A 26829-nucleotide genomic window follows, 5' to 3' on the forward strand; every position below is an offset into this window, starting at 1 on the left:
TTGATTCTAGGAAACTCGGATGAGTCAGTGGCTTTGGGAGCCCTGAGTGATAAGGGAAATGTTTTCCCACTGTGTGTATTTCTTGCCCACCAGGTGCAAGCTAGGATTAAAAGGTAATGGCCCACCAGTTCTTGGCTCTGTTGTTTCATTACCATCTGTCCGAATCAAATGCAAACCTGCATGGGCCAGGCAGCTGTGATGGTGGCCACGGCTACTGGCTTTACAGCCCCCACCTAGGTCAACTAGAGCAGTCCCCCTTCTATTTTTTATTTTTTAATTTCTTTTAACAATAGAAATTTATTTTCTTACAATTCTGGGGGCTGTGCCTGACCTCTGGTGGCGCAGTGGATAAAGCGTCAACTTGGAATGCTGTGGTCGCTCATTCAAAATACTAAGCTTGCCTGGTCAAGGCACACATGAGAACCAACTACTATGAATTTATGCTGCCTGCTCCTCCTATACCCAATTCTCTCTCTCTCTAAAATCAGTAAATCTTTAAAAAAACAATTCTTGGGGCGAGAAATATGAGATCAAGGTGTTGGCAGGGTTGGTTTCTTCTGGTCTCGTTGATTTTTTATTTTTATGTATTTATTTTTGAGAGAGAGAGACAGAAAGGGAGAGAAATGAGAAGCATCAGCTTGCAGTTGCATCACTTCTAGTTGTTTATTGATTGCTTCTCATACATGTCACGACCTTGGGCTTCAAGCCAGCAGCCATGGGATCATGTCGATGATCCCATAATCAAGATGGTGAGCCTGCACTGGAGCCAGATGAGCCCATGTTTAAGTGATGATCTCTGGTTTCAAACCTGGGACCTCAGTGTCCCTGGTCAACGCTCTATCCACTGCACCACCCCAATCAGGCCCACCTTTGTTTAAAAAGTTTAAAAGGGCCCTGGCTGGTTTGCTCAGTGGTGGAGCGTCGGCCTGGCTTGCGGGAGTGCAGGGTTCTATTCCCAGCCAGGGCACACAGGAGAAGCACCCATCTGCTTCTCCGCCCCTCCCCCTCTCCTTCCTGTCTCTCTCTTCCCCTCCCGCAGCCAAGGCTCCACTGGAGCAACATTTGCCCGGGCGCTGGGGATGGCTCTGTGGCCTCTGCCTCAGGCGCTAGAAGGCTCTGGTTGCAACAGAGTGACGCCCCAGATGGGCAGAGCATCGCCCCCTGGTGGGCATGCCAGGTGGATCCCGGTCGGGCGCATGCGGGAGTCTGTCTGTCTCCCCGTTTCCAGCTTCAAAAAAATACAAAAAAAAAAGTTTAAAAGTTTAAATTTAAGAAACATCTAAACCTGCAAGAATTTTTTTTTTTAATTTTTTTTTTTAATTTATTTATTTATTACAGAGACAGAGAGTGAGTCAGAGAGAGGGATAGACAGGGACGAAGAGAGATGAGAAGCATCAATCATTAGTTTTTCATTGCGCGTTGCAACACCTTAGTTGTTCATTGACTGCCCTCTCATATGTGCCTTGACCGTGGGCCTTCAGCAGACCGAGTAACCCTTTGCTGGAGCCAGCGACCTTGGGTTCAAGCTGGTGGGCTTTTGCTCAAACCAGATGAGCCCACGCTCAAGCTGGCGACCTCGGGGTCTCGAACCTGGGTCCTTCCGCATCCCAGTCCGACGCTCTATCCACTGCGCCACCGCCTGGTCAGGCTAAACCTGCAAGAATTTTTATAAGTTTGAGCCAAACTGTCGACAGTTGCTGGAAGCAGAATCTCAATGGATTGATAAAGAGATCTGGAAAATAGTTTCACCACTTATTTTATACATCGGAATCTGTAAAGCCAGTTGCTGTGGCCACCATCACAGCTGCCTGGCTCATGCAGGTTCGCGTTAGATTCGGACAGATGGTAATGAAACAATGAAGCCAAGAACTGGTGGGCCATTAGCTTTATTCCTAGCTTGCACCCGGTAGGCAAGTAAAAACACACACTGGGCTCCAAAACCCACTCATTCAGTGCTCACAAAGCCACTGACTTATCCGACTTTCCTAGAATCAAAGATTTCTAACCTCACCAGTCTTATTCACTTCTGTTTACCATCTCCTCTCTGCACAAACTGGTTTCTCCTTCAACACTCCACCATCTTGGCTGCTTCTCCTGGCCTCCTCCACATGGCCTCTCTCTTCTCTTCTCTCTGCTCTCTCCTCTAATGCTAATCTCAGGAACTGAGAGAGAGCAAGCTCCCAGTCTGCCCCACTTTATAGTGCAGAAATCAAAACCTTTAATCCAATATACAAAATAGGGAAGTCTCTAATACAAAGTCACTTATCTGAGGCATGATGGGATTGTACCACCGCACATCAAAAAGGGCGGGTAAGGCTTAGTCCTAAAACCAAGCCCCAGGCTACAAGGATCCTGCCTGCCCCCAACCCGCCCCCAACACACATTAATATCACCTGGGCGTTGGGCTTCCACATGGGCAGCGCCATCTTTAACAAAGTGAGCCTAATATATTTTATCTGCCCAACAGAGTCAAAGGGGAAAACATAAGAGGGATTTACAGGGAATTCATTGGTGATAGATTAGTAAGGCAGGAGAAAGCAAAACCGGGAAATTTTTGGGACTGAATAAAAATTAAAATTTATACTCATACTTCTTTTACATAGGCAGTTAAAGGATAGTTAACAGTTAACAATGCAAAGGATAATAACAATGAGGGGTTTGTGGGCTCTGCTTTAGTGTGGTGGCTGTGCCCTGAGGGATCTGGAAAATATTACTCTGACATTTCAAAGCGATGTTATGGAAGATGCAAAAAAAGACAACAGTTAAGATAAACATTGACCTTTGTTAGAAAAAAGATACCACCTTAGGACAAGACTGCCTGCCATGAACTGCTTTTAGTTAGAAAAGTTTTAATTTCAGAACTTCTCTATGGTTACTTTAGGCCAGGGGTCTCAAACTCAACTCAGCATGTGGGCCGCAGAGCAAGATCACAGCCGTTCAGCGGGCCGCACTAGGTCTACAAAAGGCAACTGTTACGCAACACTTTTCTCACTGCAGTTGAAAACAAAAATCAGTACAACAAGCACAATCATACATGCAGTTTACTCAGTGTCACAAAACGACCAGAAACTGTAGTTCGCATCAAAACTGCTGTTAACTAAGCTAATATCTAGCTAGGATGCTAGAGAAATGAAAAATACAAGTAGGCCCCTAGGCTTACTTAATTTTATCCAAAATATTTTGAACTTCGTGGATTAGTCTGCGGGCCGCACATAATTGTTTGGCGGTCCGCATGCGGCCTGTGGGCCGCGAGTTTGAGACCCCTACTTTAGGCTATGAGTTTGCAAGGCCACCATGCAGGCCTCTCCTGAGCTTATCAATTCAGCATGTGGCCCCTTTTTCATCCAGAAAAGCAAGGAGGGCCTTGAAAAGCCATAAATCTGGTTGAATTCTCTTGTTTTACAGTTGGTAAAAGTAAGGCTCAGAGATAGAAAGATTTGCCCAGGATCACACAGCTGATGGTAAAAGCTGGATTTCCTGGCAGCCGTCTTGGCATTGGATCAGCTTAGCCATGTTTGTTGAAAGTTAACTGCAAAACCTTATGTCTCTGGTCTGTCCAGTCATCTTTATCTGGCATTCATCAGGGAATCCTCTTGTCTTAATCTAGTATAGGTCCTTGGTTTTTGTAGCTTCTCTCAGAACCTGTCTTTTCACTCATTTTGTCAGCAAACATTTGGTGAGCTCCCAGAATGTGCCAGGCATAGTGCCACATTAAACAGGACAGATCCCAAATTAAGAGTTGTGAATAGGGCTGTGGAGAAGTCCACAATAATTGAATCAAGTGTCAGAGAAGCCCCTGCCACTTGGGTCCAGGGAAGGCTCCCTTGGTGTAGCAGTGTTTGTGCTGAGACTGCAGGATTGTAAGGTGGTCAGCAATGGGGAAAGGTCACGTGAGACACCAGACCCGGGAACTTGGCTAGAACTGCCCATATCCATATGTGCCAAAAGACCAAAAGAAATTTCCCGGAAGCCCTTTGGAAAAGAGTGACTGTCTGCCAGCCGGTGAGATTTCACCACGTCATATTAGCTTGACCACCCTACAGACCCTTTAAATATCCCCAACGCAGGTCACTCCATGCGACTTCCCTAGCCTCTGTCCCGCAGGACCAGAGAACCTCATGGGGTGGGATGCGCCGTACTAAATAAAGCTTTCGCTGTTCCACACTTTGTGGAACAAAGCCACTGACTTACTACTTCTACACCCCTTCCTTCTTCCTCGGCAGGGAAAAATACCTTACAAGGATGAGCCCAAGGCTGGGAACAGTGTTTCAGGTAGATGTACCATTGTTTTCTAAACTGTATTATATGATATTTAAGAGTTGTGTTTCGGGCACAGGATATAAAATTCCCAAGATATAAAAAGGCAAATGATGAATGGTCAGTGTGGGTCAAATAAGTTTGCAAATATGATATATATGTTTGCTCGCTTGTAGTTTGCATTGGATGTGGGGGACAGGCTGTAAGCAGGCAGGGTCCTTATAGCCTAAGGCTTAGGGTTTTTTTTCTTTTTTTAATTTTTTATTTATTCATTTTTAGAGAGGAGAGAGAGACAAGGGGGAGGAGCAGGAAGCATCAACTTCCATATGTGCCTTGACCAGGCAAGCCCAGAGTTTCAAACCAGCGACCTCAGCATTTCCAGGTCGCCACTTTATCCACTGCGCCACCACAGGTCAGGCCCTAAGGCTTAGTTTTAAGAGTAGGCTTTTCCCCACATCCTTGACTGTTGCTTGATAAGGGGTAGTGCACTCTTATGAAAAATCCAATTATGCCTCAGATAAGTGACTTTGTATCAAAGACTTCCTTGTTTGTATATTGGATTAAAGGTTTTGATTTCTACACTATAAAATGGAGCAGAGGAACCCATGTTGGGGGAAACTAGAGAAAGGCCACATGGAGGAGAGGAGAAGCAGCCAAGATGGCGGAGTGCTGAAGGAGAGGCCAGTTTGTGCAGAGTTTGTGCAGAGAGGAAGAGATGGGGAACAGAGGTGAATAAGGCTAGCGAGGTTAGAAACCTTTGATTCTAGGAAACTCGAGTAAGTCAGTGGCTTTGGGAGCCCTGAATGGAAAGGGAAGTGTTTTCCCACTGTGTGTATTTCTTGCCCACCAGGTGTAAGCTAGGATTAAAGCTAATGGCCCACCAGTTCTTGGCGCCGTTGTTTCATTACCGTCTGTCCGAATTCAATGAGAACCTGCATGGGCCAGGCGGCTGTGATGGTGGGTGTGGCAACTGGCCTTACAGTCAGTCTCTCACCCGTCTGTTGGAAATTCAGCTTTCTTTCTGAGGAAACCACTATTAACTTTTCTTGTTTATCCTTTCAAAGATAGTTAATACATTTGCAAACATGGTATTTATGTTTTATTAATATTCATATTTTTATTTATTAATAGAAATGACAGTAAACTACATATACTTTTATATGTATGATACTTTTGCATATTGCTTTTTTCACTTAATATCTTGCAATGTTATATACAAGCACATGTAAAACTACTTCATGCTTTTTCTTGGTTGCATAGTATTCTATACCTAGAAGCATCCACTGGTCCGACTTCTGTCACCATTAGTTAGTTTTACCCCTACTACTTGAGAATTTCATATAAATGGAACCCCATGATATTAACAATGTTTATGTTTATACTTGTCAGTGTACTTTAATTCTCAGGTCCCATCAGAGGAAATACATGCTATAAGTGTTGTAAAGTACTGTACCCCAGATGCTGTAAAGTACTGTACCTCACTTTCGCGGGTTTACGTAGAGACACCAAGTCCAGATGAATTTTGAAGGATTTTATTAAAGGAGGAGATTTATTAAATATGCTGGCTGCATATGACTAACACGAGGCATGTGCAGAACCAAATTGTGCGTGCCAAATACATTTCAGAGGCTGGTTATATACCCTTGATCACACACAGGTTGGGGGGGAGCATGACATTATGACACAATTATTAGCAAGCTTACAACATTTGTTTAGGGGATCCATAGAGACATTAAAACTTTCAAGGTGATACAATCAAAGATATTTACAAATCTTTTAGTATCTATCTCCCCTCCTTTGCCTAGAGGTATGTTACAGGATTCCAGGAAGGGAGGAGGAACCACAATCAATGTAGGCTGGTTTGTAAATTCTGTCTCTTATTGAAAGAGAAGTTCCTCAGTTAAGCCTTATTTTATTTTATTTTATTTTATTTTTAGTTAAGCCTTATTTTAAATTTAAAATTAAATGACCTGTTGTCCTAGCAAGCCAGAAACTTCTACATTCTTCTCCCCTCCCCTCCCCAAAGGAAGGACGGGACGGGAAAGCCTGACCTTAACTCCTAGAATATTGTTGGGCAGATAAAATATATTATGCTAACTTTGTTAAAGATGGCATCACCCAGGTGATATTAATGTGTGTTGGGGGCGGGCTGTGGGCAGGCAGAATCCTTGTAGCCTGGGGCTTGGTTTTGGGATTAAGCCTTTCCCACCCTTTTTGATGTGGTGTGGTACAATCTTATCATGTCTCTGATAAGTGACTTTGTATTAGAGACTTCCCTATTTTGTATATTGGATTAAAGGGTTTTTGGGGTTTTTTTTTGTATTTTTCTGAAGCTGGAAACGGGGAGAGACAGTCAGACAGACTCCCGCATGCGCCCGACCGGGATCCACCCGGCACACCCACCAGGGGCGAGGCTCTGCCCACCAGGGGGCGATGCTCTGCCCCTCCGGGGCGTCGCTCTGCCACAACCAGAGCCACTCTAGCGCCTGGGGCAGAGGCCAAGGAGCCATCCCCAGCACCCGGGCCATCTTTGCTCCAATGGAGCCTTGGCTGCGGGAGGGGAAGAGAGAGACAGAGAGGAAGGAGGGGGTGGGGGGGGGAGAAGCAAATGGGCGCTTCTCCTATGTGCCCTGGCCAGGAATTGAACCCGGGTCCCCCGCACGCCAGGCCGTCGCTCTACCGCTGAGCCAACCGGCCAGGGCCTGGATTAAAGGTTTTGATTTCTACACTATAAAATGGGGGCAGAACGGGAGCTTGCTCTCTTGGTTCCTGAGATTAGCGTTAGAGAGCAGAGAGCAGAGAAAGGCCACGTGGAAGAGGCCAAGAGAAGCAGCCAAGATAGCGGAGTGTTGAGTAAGAAGCCAGTTTGTGCAGGGAGAAGGAAGGAGATGGGGAACAGAGGTGAATAAGTCTGGTGAGCTAGAAACCTTTGATTCTAGGAAACTCGGATAAGTCAGAAGCTTTGTGAGCACTGAATGTGAGTGGGTTTTGGAGCCCAGTGTGTGTTTTTACTTGCCCGCTGGGTGCAAGCAAGGATTAAAAATGATGGCTCATCAATTTTTGGCTCCATTGTTTCTTTACCGACTGTCCGAATCCAATGCGAACCTCCATGGGCCAGGCTGCTGTGGTGGTAGCCCTGGCTACTTGGCTTTACAAATATCAGTATTAATTTTGCAGCTTTTTGGTACCTTACTATATTAGTAGAGTACCAGGTGGGACTGGCCTCATTTTCAACAGGGGAAGTTGAATTATAGAGAAGTGTAAGCTTAGTTCAGTACTTTCCTTGAAAATTATTAATTGTTATTGAAACACATAAAGTTACATTTAGATATGCAAAGACTTTCTTTTTTTTCTTAAACCCTAACAACAGTGGCTTAAAAAATAAAAAATTCAAAGTCTTTAGTTGGGAATATTTTTATGAGTTTTTTCCTTTCCCCTTTTGTGAAGCCATTATCCAAGACCACCATCACAGCCGCCTGGCCCATGCAGGTTCGCATTAGATTCGGACAGATGGTAATGAAACAATGGAGCCAAGAACTGGTGGGCCATATCATCTTTAATCCTAGCTTGCACCCGGTGGGCAAGTAAAAACACACACTGGGCTCCAAAACCCACTCATTTAGTGCTCACAAAGCTACTGACTTATCCGAGTTTCCTGGAATCAAAGGTTTCTAGCTCACTAGCCTTATTCACCTCTGTTCCCCATCTCCTTCTCTCTGCACAAACTGGCTTCTCCTTCAACACTCCGCCATCTTGGCTACTTCTCCTGGCCTCCTCCACATGGCCTCTCTCTTCTCTTCTCTCTGCTCTCTCCTCTAATGCTAATCTCAGGAACCGAGAGAGCAAGCTCCCGGTCTGTCCCACTTTATAGTGCAGAAATCAAAATCTTTAATCTAATATACAGTGTGTTCATAAAGTCATGGTGCACTTTTGACGGGTCACAGGAAAGCAACAAAAGACGATAGAAATGTGAAATCTGCACCAAATAAAAGGAAAACTCTCCCAGTTTCATACCTATTCAGTGCAGTTCGATGTGGGCTCATGCACAGATTTTTTAGGGCTCCTTAGGTAGCTATCCCATATAGCCTCTACAGACTTGTCACTGACTGATGGCCTACCAGAACGGGGTTTCTCCACCAAACTGCCGGTTTCCTTCAACTGCTCATCCCACCAAGTAATGTTATCCCTATGTGGTGGCACTTCATTATAAACGCGCTGATATTCACATTGCACTTTGGTCATGGATTCAAATTTAGCAAGCCACAGAACACACTGAACTTTCCTCTGTACCGTCCACATCTCGACTGGCATGGCTGTGGGCTGCTCTGCTGTATACACAGTGTTACATCATCTGTACATGCGCACATGCTGCCACATCATCCTACAGAAAGTGGGAGTGTTTTCCTTTTATTTGGTGCAAATTTCACATTCCTATCGTCTTTTGTTGCTTTCCTGTGACCGGTCAAAAGTGCACCATGACTTTATGGACACACTGTACAAAATAGGGAAGTCTCTAATACAAAGTCACTTATCTGAGGCATGATGGGATTGCACCACCCCGCATCAAAAAGGGTGGGAAAGCCTTAGTCCTAAAACCAAGCCCCAGGCTACAAGGATCCTGCCTGCCCACAGCCCGCCCCCAACACACATTAATATCATCTGGACGTCAGGCTTCCACATGGGCAGCACCATCTTTAACAAAATGAGCGTAATATATTTTATCTGCCCAACACCTTTTCTTCCTAAGACCTCATTTTTACACTTACAGATTCCGTCTGTGTCCCTTTCCGGTATGCCAGTGATTCTCACCAAGGACTTCTTTTTTTTTTTTTTTTTTTTTTTTTTTTTTTTTTTTTTTTTCATTTTTCTGAAGCTGGAAACAGGGAGAGACAGTCAGACAGACTCCCGCATGCGCCCGACCGGGATCCACCCGGCACGCCCACCAGGGGCGACGCTCTGCCCATCCTGGGCGTCGCCATGTTGCGACCAGAGCCACTCTAGCGCCTGGGGCAGAGGCCACAGAGCCATCCCCAGCGCCCGGGCCATCTTTGCTCCAATGGAGCCTCGGCTGCGGGAGGGGAGGAGAGAGACAGAGAGGAAAGCGCGGCGGAGGGGTGGAGAAGCAAATGGGCGCTTCTCCTGTGTGCCCTGGCCGGAATCGAACCCGGGTCCTCCGCACGCTAGGCCGACGCTCTACCGCTGAGCCAACCGGCCAGGGCACCAAGGACTTCTTTTTTAACTCTAGAAAACAAAAGAGAATACTACTTTAAGGCTTTATTCCTCAGTTCCTTTTTTCAAAGCCTAGTGGCAGGAGGAAGCAGGATCAAAGGACTTTTTTTAAGAAGTGAAATTAATAGGGACTGGTCCCGTGATTGTGACATCCAAGTCATCTTCCAGGGATGGGTGTGGGAAGGTAGACAAGATGAGGACAGCAGCAGGGGCTCCTGAAAGACAAAACCTTTTCTTCCAGGTGTGCTCCTCTTTTAATTTGTACTGTGCCATCCCCCTGAGCTATTCCTTGGCCTGTAAATGCTGAAGTTGAGGGGTATCCAGCCCAGAATGCTGTCTTGTTAGCAAAAGTGACTCATCACACTGGCCAGAGCAGTTTCTGAACCAAAAATTCTCTCCAGTTAGTACTTTTTGAATGCACCCTGCCACTTCCAAAGATGGAATCCAAATCCTAAGCTTTTTCTTGCCTCAGTGGGCTGCCTGCTTTCAACTGTGGCTCCTCTACACAATCAGAGCCATCAGAGAACAAAGTGTTAGCCCCTTTGGCCTCCATTAGTAGGGACGCGATGTATGGGGACAGCTGAGTGGTGCCCGCACGCCTTTCCTGTGGCATCCACAAGTCAGCTTCTTTAGGACTGAAGTGTAGGGTTTTTCCCATTCCTGCAGAGAGAATGAAAAATCTTGCACTGACATCCAAGAGGCAACTGCAGTGAAAGGACATAAGAGATAGGCCCCCTCAGTAGATCAACAGGGCGCAGGTGATCTTTCACAGTGAACTGAGGTTTTAAAATCTGTGCTCTGGAGAGTGGCTTTGCAAAAAAAGCGTTCTCATTCTCCCCACCTCTCCCTCCTCCTCTACTTGAATTCCTTGTATATGAAACAACCTCAGAGCGATACAGTTTCTGCATCACCAGTCCCATTGGGCTCTGCAGAGGCATATGCAGAATAGATACTGCAGAGAAGAGGCAGCCAGCACACTGTGGCAGTTTAGTTTGTAAGTATGTAGTTGCTTTGCACCTTTAAAAGGAAGAGTATCATCAAAAGCTCAGAGCTGTGGGGGATCAGCAGCTGTGATGGTTTGACTTGACTGACCCTGCAACTCTCACTCTTTTTGACAGAGCAGAGAGAGGGACAGACAGACAGGAAGGGAGAAAGATGAGAAGCATCAATTCTTTGTTGCCGCACCTTAGTTGTTCAAGGATTGCTTTTTCATATGTGCCTTGACTGGGAGGCTACAGCAAAGCGAAGGACCCCTTGCTCAAGCCAGAGACCTTGGGCTCAAGCTGGTGAGCCCACACTCAAGCCAGATGAGCCCGCACTCAAGCTGTCGACCTCAGGGTTTCGAACTTGGGTCCTCTGTGTCCAAGTCCAATGCTCTATCCACTGTACTACCACCTGGTCAGGCACTCTTTCACTTTTTTTTATCCCTCAAATTTCCTACCCTTTCTTTCTTCCACCTGGGTGGTAGCATCCAATACAGATTTGCAGGAGCGGGTTATGTTCTGGGAATTTAGTTACTCAAATGTTGTGTTGTGCCTGCAGATCAGGGGAAAGCCCCTGACAGCCTCTTCTGCTGGAGAAGGAAGAATTTCTGGGCTGTGCTGAAGTTAAACATCTAAGGTAGTTTTTGCTTTGTTCACTTTGATTTTCTTCTAGGTTTAACATTAGAGGGATTTGTGTGTTACTTTCTGTGGCCTGTTGTTTTTAGCCTCCTTTGCCTTTATTGATCCCTGTTCTTAGACGAAACTTAACCTTGAGAAACAGGGTCCTCTCCTGTTTTGGATGCCTCTGCCAGTTATGCTTTGAAGCCTGTGACTTCTGAAGCGATGGAAGCTTTTATTGTGCGATAGGTAGCCCATTATCTTGTTTCTCTGTTCATTCTCAGCTCCAGAAAGAATCTCTAGGTTGGTGAGGTTTCTCTGAGAAAATGGCTTTGTGTAGGCTCAAAAGAAAATTGTTTTTAATGTAAATAAACTCTTGTAGAAAACAAATGCCAAATAGTTACATAACAGAGCTGTCAGAGAGCAATCTGAGGCTCCCTGGGATTTTCAGTGGTCCCTTTTCATTTCTTTCAAAAATTATCAGCTGAATACTGGCCACATGTGGAGCCCTGGGCCAGGCATGAAGGGGGAAGATGGATGGAGCTGTGGACCAGACCGTTATGGGTCCTCCCTTTGTGGATCTGCCTACAGCCCTGACTCCTGCTGCCAGGACTGGCAATTAGAGTCCCCACTGTGGGACTGGTCTTATCAAAACAGCAGTCCCTCTGTTCTTTCCCACAGCTCCCACAGAAAAGTACCATCATCCCTTTTCAACCTTGCAGAGCAAAAGGAAGATCACATTATTTTTATTTTAATACCATTCTGTCAGCCAAGCCTTTATTCCTTTATGCTAATGGGATCCACAGAGGATGTAAGGCAGTCCCAAGACAGTACATACCTGTTTTCCACTGGTTACTGAAACAAAACCTATGGGCGTTTTCATTTGGGGAACAACACTGTTGCCATCTGCCATAAGTATAAGCTTCACCTGGAAAAAATACAGTTGGGCTGAAGAGGAGCTGTGTTGGCTGTTTCCGGAGACTTCTGAAATGATCCTCGACACTGCTCACACCCCAACCAGTAATCATCTCTCCCCCACGTAGTAATGAAATAAGATATTAATGGGCTACATGATTAAGCCTCGTCCATAGATGCAACAGAAGGGACAGAATAGAATGAGTGAGTTTTCTCCATTCAAATGGCTGTTTTTTCAAGTTGTGTAGTTTTCTTACCATGTGAAACTACATGTGGGACTGGAAGGTTGCACTTGAAAGTCTCTTGGGGTTTTTTTGGACTGAGTCCTTAGCCACTGTCAGGACTCTGTCCTCCCTCTCAGATGGGGGAAGCTGTCAGAGAGCAATCTGAGGCTCCTTCAATAGAGCACAGGTGCTGAACTCGGATGGACCTAAAAACAGTCTCCTAGGCCAGCCACTTATAAGCCTTGGACAAGTTAGCTAACATTCTTTTTTTTTTTTAATAATAATTTTTTATCTTTAGGGGTGCTTTATTCAGATGGTTCGCAATCTGAGAAGACACGAGTTTGGTACTGCCCCCAAAAATCTTAATACCTCATCTCAACCTTATTTATAAAGGGAAGAAAAGGGTAGGTAAAGAGTTTAGAATTTAGGGAAAAGTTAATTAGATAAAAGTTACATACAAGACTATACTTTCAGGGATCACTTCCATAGTTCGATAAAAGTTACAGTCCAGGGATTCTTCTAGAGTTTTTTTCATCTGCTGACCAGTACTTCTTTATCTGCATCCTTGTCAGCAGGCATTTCATCCTTGGAGCCTTGGGGCTTAGATACCATTTTGTCTGTGGAGCTCCTGGGCCTGGCTTATCATAACCTGTTATTTCTGGCTCAATGCCTATGCTTCCCACAGGACACTCAGCTGAATTCCTCTCTTGGTTGACCTCTGATGCTCAGCACACTTTCAGACTAGAGTGACTGGTTGGTCCTTTTAGTAGTGTAGACTGAAGCACCTCATTTCTGCAGGTTCATGTAGAGACACCAAGTCCAGTATGAATTTTAAGGAGTTTTATTATGAAAAGCCAGCAGCATACACGGGGCAATCCTCCTACCCAAATCATGCAGCCTCTAACATTCCTGAGCCTCAGTTTCCTCGTCTGTAAAAATGGGGTTTAAAGAAGTTACTTTTTGGTAGGAATAAGATAATGTATGAAAAAACCCTGGCTTTCTTTAATAGGGGCTCAGTTAATAATTTTTTTTTTGTATTTTACCTGCCATGCCCACCAGGGGGCAATGCTCTGCCCATCTAGGGCATTGCTTCGTTGTAATCGGAGCCATTCTAGTGCCTGAGGTGGACGACATGGAGCCATCCTCAGCGTCCTGGCCAGCTTTGCTCCAGTGGAGACTTGGCTGTGGGAGGGGAAGAGAGAGAGATAGAGACAAAGGAGAGGGGGAGGGGTGGAGAAGCAGATGGGTGCTTCTCCTGTGTTCCCTGGCTAGCAGTGGAACCTGGGACTTCCACACACTGGGCTGACGCTCTACCGCTGAGCCAACCAGCCAGGGCCATTTTTTTTTTTTGCACCCTTCTGAAGCTGGAAACGGGGAGAGACAGTCAGACAGACTCCCGCATGCGCCCGACCGGGATCCACTCGACACACCCACCAGGGGCGATGCTCCGCCCCTCCGGGGCATCGCTCTGCTGCGACCAGAGCCACTCCAGCGCCCGGGGCAGAGGCCAAGGAGCCATCCTCAGAGCCCGGGCCATCCCCGCTTCAATGGAGCCCCGGCTGCGGGAGGGGAAGAGAGAGACAGAAAGGAAGGAAGGGGTGGGGGGTGAAGAAGCAAATGGGCGCCTCTCCCATGCGTCTTGGCTGGAACCGAACCCTGGTCCCCCGCACGCCAGGTCGACGCTCTACCGCTGAGCCTGGCCTGTTTACCTTATTTTATCTTTTGCCTGTTGACCAAAAGGAACTGGTGAGGTTAGATGCCCAGTAAATGTTTGTCGAATGAGCAAGAGAGCCTGGGTACTTTCTTTGTCCTGTTGCCTTAAAACACTTCACTGTAAGTTTTACATTAGGAGGTATCCTGAGAGATGCTTTGAGAAAATTGACCATTTCTCTTTAGTCAATGCTAATAAAACCTGCAGTGTATAGATTCTAGTCCTGGCCTGACCAGGCGGTGGCACAGTGGATAGAGCGTCAGACTGGGATGCAGAGGACCCAGGTTCGAGACCCGGAGGTCGCCAGCTTGAGCACGGGCTCATCTGGTTTGAGCAAGGCTCACCAGCTTGGACCCAAGGTCACTGGCTCGAGCAAGGGGTTACTCAGTCTGCTGTAGCCCCATGGTCAAGGCACATATGAGAAAGCAATCAATGAACAACTAAAGTGTCACAACCAAAAACTAATGATTGATGCTTCTCATCTCTCTCCGTTCCTGTCTGTCTGTCCCTACCTATCCTCTCTCTGAGATACACTCTCTCTCTTTCTCTGTAAAAAAACAAAAACAAAAAAACCCTGGGCTTGCCTGGTCAAGGTACATATGGGAGTTGATGCTTCCAGCTCCTCCCCTCATCTCTGTCTTCCTCTCTCCCTCTCTCTCCCTTCTCTAAAATGAATAAATAAAATCTTTAAAAAAAAAAAAAGATTCTAGTCCTCTACAGTTGAATAATGCATATCACTGTTAGAGAAACTTGGAAAAGTTGGGGAGAGAATAAATCTGTAGCCTTTTAAACGTGGCATTTTCCAAGCTCATTTGACTTATAGGGCAATGATAGCACTTCTGGCTGTGTGTGGTGAGCTAAAGTGTGCGAAGCACTTAGAACAGTGCTGGGCTGAGTAAACGCCATAAAGGGGCTGCTGTCACTATGATTGTCAGATGCTTTTTTTTTAAAGATTTTATTTATTGATTTTACAGAGGGCGAGGAGGAACAAGAAATATCAACTCACTGTTGCTTCACTTTAGTTATTTATTGATTGCTTGTTGTATATGTCTTCACCAGGTAAGCCTAGGGTTTTGAACTGGCAACCTCAGCATTCCAGGTTGACGTTCTACCCACTGCACTTCCACAAGCCAGGCTGTTAGGTGCTTTTTAATCTGTGGGTTCTTTCAGAGTATTTAGCCAACCCTTATTGATGGGCATATAAGTTATTTCCAGTGGTGCACTGCTATGGACGGTGCTTCAGTAAAAACTTGTATCCTGTGCAGATGTATCTGTGAGAGAGATTCCTACAAATAAAATTGGGTCAAAGTATCCTTTGATAAAGACATTCAAAAATTTAATAGATCTGCCTGACCAGGCAGTGGCACAGTGGATAGAGTGTCAGACTGGGATAACGAGGACCCAAGTTCAAGACCCCAAGGTTGCCAGCTTGAACGCAGGCTCATCTGGTTTGAGCAAAGCTCACCAGCTTGGACCCAAGGTCGCTGGCTTGAGCAAGGGGTTACTTGGTCTACTGCAGCCCCACAGTCAAGGCACATATGAGAAAGCAATCAATGAACAACTAAGGCAGGGGTCCCCAAACTTTTTACACAGGGGGCCAGTTCACTGTCCCTCAGACCGTTGGAGGGCTGGACTATAAAAAAAACTAGGAACAGCGGAGGACCCGGGTTCGATTCCCGGCCAGGGCACACAGGAGAAGCGCCCATTTGCTTCTCCACCCCTCCGCCGTGCTTTCCTCTCTGTCTCTCTCTTCCCCTCCCGCAGCCAAGGCTCCTTTGGAGCAAAGATGGCCCGGGCGCTGGGGATGACTCTGGCCTCTGCCTCAGGCGCTAGAGTGGCTCTGGTCGCAACATGGCGACGCCCAGGATGGGCAGAGCATCGCCCCCTGGTGGGCAGAGCGTTGCCTCCTGGTGGGCGTGCCGGGTGGATCCCAGTCGGGCGCATGCGGGAGTCTGTCTGACTGTCTCTCCCTGTTTCCAGCTTCAGAAAAATGAAGAGGGAAAAAAAAAAAAAAAGGAACAAATCCCTATGCACACTGCACATATCTTATTTTGAAGTAAAAAAACAAAATGGGAACAAATACAATATTTAAAATAAAGAACAAGTAAATTTAAATCAACAAACTGACCAGTATTTCAATGGGAACTATGGGCCTGCTTTTGGCTAATGAGATGGTCAATGTCCGGTTCCATATTTGTCACTGCTAGCCGTAACAAGTGATATGATGCGCTTCCAGAGCCATGACACGTGCGTCCCAAAGTAGTACTGTACGTGAGCGACGCCAACATACTGACCACCAATGGAAGAGGTGTCCCTTCCAGAAGTGCGGTGAGGGCTGGATAAATGGCCTAGGGGGCCACAGTTTGTGGACCCCTGAACTAAGGTGTCGCAACGAAAGACTAACAATTGATGCTTCTCATCTCTCTCCGTTCCTGCCTGTCTGTCCCTATCTATCCCTCTCTGACTCTCTCTGTCTCTGTAAAAAAAAACAAAAAACCCCCACAAATTTAATAGATCTGCCTGACTGATGGTGGTGCTGTGGATAGAGCGTTGACCTGGGATGCTGAGGTCACTGGCTTGAGCCCAAGGTTGCTGGCCTGAGCAAGGAGTTTCTGGCTTGGTTGGACCCCCCTGGTCAAGGCACGTATAAGAAGCAGTCAATGAACAACTAAAGTGCCATAACTACAAGCTGATGCTTCTCATCTATCTCCCTCCTGTCTGTCTCTCTTACTCAAAAGAAAAAAAAAGTAGATCCTTCAGGTAGATTACCCTCTGTAATCTGATCAGCCAGTATCTAATAATTCCTTTGCCCAGTAAAGAGATAAGCTATCTTCAGGGCATGGGGAAGCCCGGCCAGATAGCTTGGTTGGTTAGAATGTTGTCCTGAAGTGCAGAGGTTGCCAGTTCAATACCCAGTCAGGGCACATACTATAACAGATCTATGTTTCTCTCTCTCTCTCTCTCTCTCTTTCTCTCCCCCTCTCCCCCCCCTTCTTCTCTCTCTAAAATAAATTTTAAAAATGTTTTTAAGAATAGAATATGGGCCTGACCTGTGGTGGTGCAGTGGATAAAGCGTCAACCTGGGAATGCTGAGGTCGCCAGTTCGAAACCCTGGGCTCGCCTGGTCAAGGCACATATGGGAGTTGATGCTTCCAGCTCCTCCCCCCTTCTCTCTGTCTCTCTCTCTCTCCCTCTCTCTCTCCTCTCTAAAAATGAATAAATAAAATAAATTAAAAATAAATAAATAAAAAAGAAAATGAATGGATAAAAAAAAGAATAGAATATGGGAGGATAAATGGTGATGGAAGGAGACTTGACATGGGATGATGAGCATACAATACGATATACGGATGATGTATTATAGAACTGTGCACTTGAAATCTGTACTTTTATTAACCAATGTCACCTCAATATGTTCAAGTAAAAAAAGAAAGCTGCCTTCCCATACCACATGTATGCTGGCCCCTTCTCTTCTCCTCCTCCTGTGCTCTGTAACTGAAAATGGATCACAATGGAAAGTCACCCTCTCTTCTGTCTTGCAGAGTCTGGCCACAGATAAGGGACCAAAATGACTGACTCAAAGTATTTCACCACAACCAAGAAAGGTACAGTTTGCTTCATTGTGGGGGTCTTGTCCTACTCTTGCCCTGCCCAACCCTTTTGCTTGGTCCCTGCAGGGATGGGGGGGGGGGTGGAGGGTGTAGAGGCTTTTTGTGTGTGTGTGTGTGTGTTTTTCTGAAGTTGGAAACGGGGAGGCAGACAGACTCCTGTATGCGCCCAACCGGGATCCACCCGGCATGCCCACCAGGGGGCGATGCTCTGCCCATCTGGGGCGTCACTCTGTTGCAACCAGAGCCATTCTAGCACCTGAGGCAGAGGCCACAGAGCCATCCTCAGCACCCGGGCCAACTTTGCTCCAGTGGAGCCTTGGCTGCAGGAGGGGAAGAGAGAGACAGAGAGGAAGGAAAGGGGGAGGGGTGGAGAAGCAGATGGGCGCTTCTCCTGTGTGCCTGGCCGGGAATCGAACCCGGGACTCCTGCACACCAGGCCAACGCTCGACTACTGAGCCAACCGGCCAGGGCTAGGTGCGGAGGCTTGGAATCTAGTGGTGTGAATTACCCAGAGCGTCTTTTAACCTAGTGGGGTCCAGAAAATTGAACTGTTGATGGTATAAGAAATTGACCACTTCTTTTAGAGTTAAAAGAAGGAATGAACATTATCTCCTCATATAGAAAAAAGCCCTCATTTGTTCCCCATGGCTTAAAATAGTTAAATATGGTGGTGTTGTTTCCTGGAAGAAAGAAGGCACACAATGTTATCAGCAGCTCCGCAGCAATATGTGTGTCTGGTCCTTATCCTTGGGCACATATTTATGTGGTTGAAGTCAAGGTTTATATCCTGTTTTTCTCTTGACATTATCATAAACATTTCTCCACAGTTCTGACACTCAGTCTTTGTTGAATTGCTGCACTGAAGTTTGCTAAGCTCATCTTACATTGTTGCATATTGTGATTGTTCTTGCTTTTTGGGAAATGGGAGTTGTAGCAGCAAACAAATATGTTTTGACCCTGTAAGCATCTACTGCCCAGCCCTTCCTTCCTCTTTCCTTCCTTCCAAGTGTGATTGACACGCCTGCTGACCAGAGGAAAAGATTGTGTTGTTGGATCAGCTAAACCTGGACCTGAAGTCTGTCTCTCCTGAGGCATTTCATTTATTGGTCCAGCCAGCTTTTATTGAACACCTTCCATGTGCAATAGAGGAGACAGTCTCTAAACTGGCTTTGCTTGTGATTGAGTGGAGAAGACAGTTTAAATAGTAATTCCTCTAAAGGGCTGGTGGGTGCTATGATAAAGGGAAGTGTTGGAGGCTCTGAGAGGGCCCTGGGTGGACCTAGCTAGATAAAGGGGGTGTGGGGGTAAGGAATGGAGCTGAACAAGTGCTCTGCCCATGATACATTCAGGGAAAGGAAAGCAGTTGGGCATAAGTTACTGAAGAGTGTGGTGGAAGGTTAGAAAGATGTGCAGGGATCAGTCCTGCAGGGCCTGGTAAGCCAGGCCAGCGGGGGGAGCTTAGTGCCGAGTGTGTTGGGATGCCAGTGGTGGGGGTTATTTTGTGGGTTTTCTTTTGAGGACAATATCTGTAGAGATATTGGATCCAAATTTGACACCAGTGATAGTTTTAAATAGGGAAGGTCCAAGGCAGATTCTAATAAAGGGTTGAAAGGGGGTGAAGCTGCATGGAGGCAGGGAGACCAGCCCCACAGCTCCAGTGAGAGAGAGAGAGAGAGAGAGATGGTGTCCGAGCTAGGTGGGCGGCAGTGGGGTTGAGAGAATCAGATGCTTCATATGTGATTGAGGAGCTAGGCTTGGTGACTGAGGAAGGAGACATTTGGGTGCAGTCGGATCCTAAGTTCACCTCATCGGCCTGTTTGGGGCCAGGGTGACTCAGGCCTCAATCCATCAACTGACACCCAGTTTTACTATAACTTCCCAAAGGTCTCTGGCAAAGCAGGGGCAGCCCTGCAGCAGGGCCCAGGGTCAGAGTCATCATGGTCTATTGGATTCCACAGCTGGGAGACAGGGCCCCCACAGTCTGGGAGGAAAAGGATATGGGTTCCTTCAGCCCTGCAGAGCCGTGAATTTGAACTGCAAGGTCTGCAGATTCCTCCTGGCTCTGTTGAGCAATGTCCTCAGAGTGGCTTTGTGCTGGGCTGTGCTGGTGTGTGTGTGGTTAATTAAACTTGTTTATGAGTTCTTTGATGAACACCATGTCATTCAGTCATGATAAAAACCTGCTAAGTTTTCTTTTTCTCCTTGTAAGTCTGACCAGTGCTTCCTCAGCACTTCCGCCCCATGTGATAGTCTGCTTTACCCCCACCCCAAGTGACTTGAGAGGGAAGCCTGGGACTCTTACGTCTTCAAAAGAGATAGCCAAGACAGAGAATCATGTGACAAATTAATAATAATAATGGCTACCTTTAATATAGGCCACTGAGTGCCAGGCACTGAAACGAGTGGTTTACATTTGAGTATTAAATGAAAGAATTCAGTGCCGCAGTCAAAGTAAAAAGTACAGACAAGAAAACAGGTCCAGAGAAGGAAAAGTGAGTGTCCTGAGTCAATCCAAGCATGCGAGCTTTGGAGCTAGCAGAGCTGCTTTTGGGGCAGCTCTTACTAGCCCGACCTCTTACTAGCTGTGTGTCCTTGGGCAAGTTACTGAACTTCTTACAGCCTCCATTTGCTCATCTATAACATGGGGAGAATGCAGAGTTGTGAGGATGACATGCGAAAAGGTGTGGGAGGAAGTTAGTGTGGCGCTTGGCTTAGAGGAAGGCTCAGGAAATGCTGATGACTACTGTTCTGAGGGCCAGAGGCCTGCCACTCCAGTCGCCCCCCTGGCCTTTACTAAGGTTATCGGGGTCCTGACTGCCTCTCCATGGCAGGGCCCCGAATGACCCTACTTCCTCATTTGCTTTTTCCACATCATCAAGTTAAGAACAGTTCATCACGTGCTGTTTAGATAGAGCCCTCACAGCGCAGCTGGATTCCCTTGTTCAGAGCTGAGCAACCACTTGTGGCTCAGGAAGTGAGACCCTGAGTGAGCCATTTTAACTGGGACTCTGAGTGAGCCATTTTAACTGGAGGTTCTAGGAAAAACAGAAGAAGTCAAATGTGGGAATCGAACACATCCTACCCTTTCCCCTCAAACTTGAAGTCCCTGGATTCCAGCACACAGTGCCTTGAGGGCTTTGGATAAGGGTGGCTGAGGAGGACTTTGCTTCCCTCTGTGTGTGTTTAGCCATCTGGCTGAGCAGGACCTGCCTTCATGCTTTTGTCTCCCTCAGAACCCTTGTATCTTCCATGGTTCCCCTCTCAAATCCAATGTTACCTCCAAGCTTTCATCTTTTTCTTTTTTTTAATTTTAGAGAGAGAAGAGGGGGTAGAAAGAAAAAGAGATAACAGTTTGTTCTTTAATTTATTTATGCATTCATTGATTGATTCTTTTATGTGCCTTGCTGGGTATCAAAGAACCTACAGCTTTGGTGTATCAAGACAGTGCTCTGGCCCTGGCCGGTTGGCTCAGTGGTAGAGCGTCGGCCTGGCGTGCGGAAGTCCCAGGTTCGATTCCCAGCCAGGGCACACAGGAGAGGCGCCCATCTGCCTCTCCCCCCCTCCCCCTCTCCTTCCTCTCTGTCTCTCTCTTCCCCTCCCACAGCCAAGGCTCCATTGGAGCAAAAGATGGCCTGGGCGCTGGGGATGGCTCCTTGGCCTCTGCCCCAGGTGCTAGAGTGTGGCTCTGGTCGCGACAGAGCAACACCCCCTGGTGGGTGTGCCTGGTGGATCGCGGTCGGGCGCATGCGGGAGTCTGTCTGACTGCCTCCCCGTTTCCAGCTTCAGAAAAATACAAAAAAAAAAAAAAAGTGCTCTAACCAGCTGAGCTATCTAGCCAGGGCCCAAGCTTTCATCTTAATAATTTCTCTCCTAACACTTGTTTCTCTCTCCTGCCTGTCCCAGCTGAGGCCAGGGGCCTACAGCTGCCCTCAGCTGGTGGCATGGAGTGTCTTAGCTGGCTCCCTCCTGCTCTTTTGGAAGTTGGGGACTGGAAATCATCCTCTGGTAGGTGAGAATGGCTTACTCGTGACTGCCTCTTTTTTCAGGGGAGATCTTCGAACTGAAGGCAGAGCTCAACAGTGACAAGAAGGAGAAGAAGAAGGAGGCGGTGAAGAAAGTGATTGCATCAATGACAGTGGGCAAAGACGTCAGGTGTGCAGGAGTAGGCTGAGTGGCAGCTGGGTCCAGTTCAGCTCTCTCCTTTAGGGCATCCCTAAGCATCCATGTCTCCCCTCATCATCTAGCTCCCTTCACGAACCTCCTTTCCCAAAAGAAGGCTTTATTTGCAGAGGGGTCATGAGCTTAAATGTTGATGGAGTCAAGCAGTTATGTAGTGAGTGAACTGGACTAGGTTGAAAAGGCAACAAACGATGGAGTGGATGTGACCTGAGCCTTGTCAGAACCTCCAGAGAATTGCTGCCAGCCGGGAAAATGGACCCAGTGTTGCAAGGTCTTTTAGGTCTTCAAAAGTGGAAACTTGGATCTTTGATTTTAAATCTCCCTGCTTTAGCTTGCCAGGTGATACTGAAGGAAAGAAATGGACGCTGTTCACATAAAACACACCTGCAGATTGAATTTGTCAAATTTGGTGCCAGTTTGCAGCCTCTGGTTGCCTGAGCAGATCATGTCGAATTGCGCCTACCCTTTGTTTACGCTTTTCTCCTGCCTGAAAGTTCCTTTTCCTTTTTCCATGTACCTGCTAGTCTTTCTGTCTTATAACACCCATTCAAGGTCTCCCTGCTGCTTTCCTTATCACCCCAGCTCACTGCCCTGAACACATAGCATTTTCTCTGTGTTCCTGTCACACAGCACTAATTATAGACTATTCTTCTCTTATGTGTACTTGTGTTTACCTGCCCGCCACATTGTAAAATCCCCAAGGACAGGGACTGGATTTTACAACAGCTTAACACTTGCACAGTGTTTGAGAGTCTGCAGAACACTTTCAGATATGTTTTCCCAGCAGTTCCTTACAATCCCCATATTGTAGGTAATGATGTTTCTACTGCCAAAGAGGCCAGATAAAGAAGGAGTACAGTGACTGCCCAACAGTCACAAGGTTAATGGCACAACTAGGACTCATGCCCAGCCCTTCTGACATCCAAAGCCGGGGTGGGGTGTCTTCCACCCATTCCCTCTGTGCCTTCAGGCTGTCCAGCCCCATGCTTCATCACAGGCCTGAGTGCTGACGTGGGGCAGCTCCCCCCACAGCAGGATCGGGCTCCACAACAGGATCACACTGTTCCAGACTTCTCCACGGACTGCCTATCCCACTGCCACCCTCAGCAAGGACTCCTGTCAGCACCACAGGAGACACAGTTCTGCAGAGGGGCCTGCTGAAGACAGGGCGGCGAAGGGAGCAGGCGTCTGCTGGAAAAGGGAGCCTCCTTCCAAATCAGATTCCTTCCAGGACAAAGCCACTCTCCTTCAACTGGAACACCACTGTCACCTCCACACAGAGGAAGCCTCTTTGTTCTCCATCCCAAATGAGCCACTTGTGCTGATGTGACAGACCCAAAAGAGCAAGCGGGGTCATTAGCAGTCCCCTGCCCCTTCCTGGTGTATCATCTTCCAAGGTGATCTATTGGTTTCAGCACTGACTGGCCTCCTGCAAGTTGGGGCTCAGGAAATTCACCTTGAACTCTTCAGTCTCTGTTATATAACATGTCCTTACCCATTAAATCACAGGGCTTGAGAGGGGAGGTGATGATTCCAGAGACAGAGAATTGATCTCTAACCGTATTTCACATCTCAAGGGGCCTTCGACTTTGGGACTGTGGATGCCATGTTGGGAAGGGGTTACCTAGATGAGCACTTGTCCTGAGCATGGGATTTAGAGTCAGATTTGTTTCCTCAGGCCGGTTATTTGACATTTATGAACCTAATACTTTTATAAAATGGAGATAATCCCCGGACTTCTTAAGACTACTAAATGAGATCAAGTGCACTTATAAAACCCTCAGTACTGAGCCTTGCATATAGTGTATGCTTTGTATATGTTGGGCTGGTTTTTAGTGGGCACTTGAGCTGGTCCCTTGTAAAAACAGCATAGCCAATCCCTGCTTTCCTAAAGCCCTCCAGAACCAGTAGCCCAATATCAGGGGCCATCTTAAGTTTCAGGGGAAGGAAAAACAATCATTTTAATTTATTTAGCACCTCCCCGATGTCAAGGACCAGATGCCTTAAATATGTTATCTCATTTAATTATCACAAGGGCCCTTTGAAATTGGATTTAGTTGCACCTTTTTTGCAAATAAGGAAACTGAGACTCAGGGTTTGGGTGGGAGATAAAGGCATTTTCCCAACTTCGGATAGCTAACAAAAGGCAGAGCTGGGTTTTAGCCAGGTCTGATGGGCTCCAGAGCTTGTATTTGAACCCTGGGAAAAGAACAGGATGCTTTGAAAATCACACTTTGGAATTCCTTTTCTACTAGTAAGTGTTCCTGGTAACAGAGCATAGTTGATGTTCTCCCTTTTACTAGGAAGTCCTGTTATCTTTCTCCTTCTCACCTATCCACTGTCTCCTTGAACACCCCCCCCCCCCCATTAGCTGTTTGGAAAATCATCATCTTCCTTTCTCGGCTTTCCCCACACTGATGCCATTTTGACCTTCTAGTGCCCTCTTCCCTGATGTGGTAAACTGTATGCAGACGGACAACCTAGAGCTGAAGAAGCTGGTATACCTGTACTTGATGAACTATGCCAAGAGTCAGCCTGACATGGCCATCATGGCTGTCAACACCTTTGTGAAGGTGAGTAGGCGCTTGGTGGGGGTTGGGGGTTATGGTTGCTCACTGCTCCATCCCCTCCATCTCCCAGGGTGAGACACTAAGGCCCTGCATAGAAACACTCAGGCTCCTTCCAGGCCCTCTTAACTCCCAGCCTGAGGGCTTCATCTTCCAGCAGAGGGCTCCTGCTCTCCAGAAAACCAGATGGTGCAGACCCTGCTAACTCATTCCATGTGAAGTTGCACAAGGCCTATTGATCCCTGAGTGCCACTGGGGTGAGCCATTGCCTGCATCCTTTACCAGGGCAAGATTCAGCAAGTGTCTGCCTGTGTTTCCTTTCTAGACTTTGCTCCTTTCTGCATTTTTTGTCCTCCAGATTGAGGAGCAAGCATGGACTTGAATTGTCAGCTCTGTGTACCTTTAGAACCTTAGCTCCCCTACCCCATCGATGCCCAGATGAGAGCAAACAAGGGGTTCTATGACTCAGTGGAAAGATTGAAGGTTGTGGTGCTAGATGGATATGAGTTTGATTCACAGCTCTATTCTGTGACGGTGAGCTTTCAACCGCCCTGAGAGCCTCAACTCCCTCATCTATAAAACAGGAAGAGTATTGTATGTGTGCTGTGAGGAGCAGAGGTGATAAAGCACAAAGGCCCAGCACAGTATGTAGCATGTGCTAGGTGCCCACAGGTGGCACTTTTGATGCCTTTGGCCACAGTTGGGATAGCAGTAGTGAGATCCCGTAGCAATTGTCTGATGTTGCTCAGCCTACCCCTGGCCCTGGCCAATGCTTGGTTCCCCTCAGGACTGTGAGGACCCCAACCCCCTGATTCGAGCCCTGGCTGTGAGGACCATGGGGTGCATCCGCGTTGACAAGATCACAGAGTACCTGTGTGAGCCACTCCGGAAGTGCCTGAAAGATGAGGACCCATATGTTCGCAAGACAGCAGCTGTGTGTGTGGCCAAGCTTCACGACATCAACGCTCAGCTGGTAGAGGACCAGGGCTTCCTGGACACACTTAAAGACCTCATCTCTGACTCTAACCCCATGGTAAGCTGCTGCCACCACCCACTGTGCCACCTCCACCACCTCCTGGGTTGCTTGGGAAGACTTTGACCCTCCCCCAGGTAGTCCTCAGTTCCTGGAAGTCAGAGCCTTGCAAGGTAATTGTTTTCGTGCCTGCAGTGGTTCAGGTGTTTTGGAGTGAGCTAGACCTCGATTCCCTTCTTTGTGCCCTTTTTAACAAGCTCTGTGACTTTAAGCCTCACAGTAGTGCTGTGAGGCTTAAGCTATAAAGATCGTGTGTCTTGAATGGCCAGACATACAGTGGGTGTGCAACCAAGACTAGTGCCCTCCTTCCCATCACTGTAACTCTTACCCAAGACCATCAGTGAGCTCCGAATGTGAGGTACTTTTCCCTTTCCCCACAGAGAGGTCACCCAGGAAGTAGCATAGCTTGGACAACAGGCATCAGGGTATAGTTGGGAACAGAACTTGTCTTGTAACACACGGCGGTGGCAGCAGTTTGGGAGCAGTTTAGCAGGCCCTGTTCAATATGAAATGCACAAACCCCTCTGCCCAGCTGGCCACCTCTGTGTCCTATAAAAACACTAATCACACACTGAGTGGCCAGTCCAGAGATGGCTGCTGGAACACTGTTTGACTTAGGGAAAAGTTGAAGACCCATGTGGGATACATGTAAAAGCATCTGTTCGGGTGATAATGGCTTGAGGACCCAGAGCTTAACCTGGCAAGTCCCTCTGTACTCTAGCCCCTGTGTGTTCTCAGCAGCCCCCAGGGGCTCTGCAGGGATCTTCCAGCTTTGAGAAGCACTGTTGACAACCCCTGGAGTGAGCTATTGTAGCTCGCAGATTGGGGCTGTGTGTTATGTGCCTGGGAATGCTTTCTGTGGCCTTGCACCTGGCACTAGATCTTGTTTTTATTTCCCCTTTTTCTTTAATGGCCAGTGCACTTATTTCAATTCCAGTTTGCAGAGAAGTTAGTAGGGTCTCTGTGCTCCAGACCATGCCCATCAGGTCTTTTTTTTTTTCAGGATATTCAACCTCTGACTGTCCAGCATCATTATCCCCACTGCCCTTGATCTGTGAGCAGTGCCCCCAGCCTCTATTTCTTCCACCCTGTCAACCAGGTGGTGGCAAACGCAGTAGCTGCCCTCTCAGAGATCGCAGAGTCTCACCCCAGCAGCAACCTCCTCGACCTGAACCCCCAGTCCATTAACAAGCTGCTGACAGCCCTGAATGAGTGCACTGAATGGGGCCAGATCTTCATCCTGGACTGCCTGGCCAACTACACGCCCAAGGACGACCGGGAAGCCCAGAGGTGAGCAGGCTGCCCTTGTTTGCCAGCCCAACCAGAGCTGGGCCTCGGGGGGCAGGGGGAGCTGTAAGCATTAGCTGTCAGGCTTCTAGTGGGCTCTTTCCCAGGGCCTTGCCCCACAGACTGTCCTTAGACACACCTCGAGGAAGACCAGTGCCAGGCTGTCCGTGGTGTTCTTCAGGCAGTCAGCTCACTGCTCATCATGGGCAAAGACA

The 26829-nt window shown here is 47.3% G+C and overlaps 1 protein-coding gene across 6 annotated transcripts in view; it reads left to right on the plus strand.

Moving 5' to 3' along the window:
* AP1B1 (adaptor related protein complex 1 subunit beta 1) overlaps positions 1 to 26829 on the plus strand; it is a 66902-nt gene that overhangs the window by 13180 nt on the left and 26893 nt on the right. For 5 of the 6 annotated variants that reach the window (XM_066260201.1, XM_066260200.1, XM_066260199.1 and 2 more), the window contains 5 exons: positions 17480 to 17542; positions 21595 to 21700; positions 24165 to 24300; positions 25082 to 25327; positions 26427 to 26617. In XM_066260201.1, the coding sequence (XP_066116298.1) occupies positions 17506 to 17542; positions 21595 to 21700; positions 24165 to 24300; positions 25082 to 25327; positions 26427 to 26617 (716 nt within the window). In that variant the 5' untranslated portion in view covers positions 17480 to 17505. Of the gene's footprint in view, positions 1 to 4223; positions 4273 to 17479; positions 17543 to 21594; positions 21701 to 24164; positions 24301 to 25081; positions 25328 to 26426; positions 26618 to 26829 lie in introns of all 6 variants that reach the window. The other variant, XM_066260202.1, reaches the window with a different exon arrangement.

Source organism: Saccopteryx bilineata, chromosome 2, assembly GCF_036850765.1.
Source record: "Saccopteryx bilineata isolate mSacBil1 chromosome 2, mSacBil1_pri_phased_curated, whole genome shotgun sequence".
In the NCBI taxonomy this organism is placed as follows: Eukaryota; Metazoa; Chordata; class Mammalia; order Chiroptera; family Emballonuridae; genus Saccopteryx; species Saccopteryx bilineata.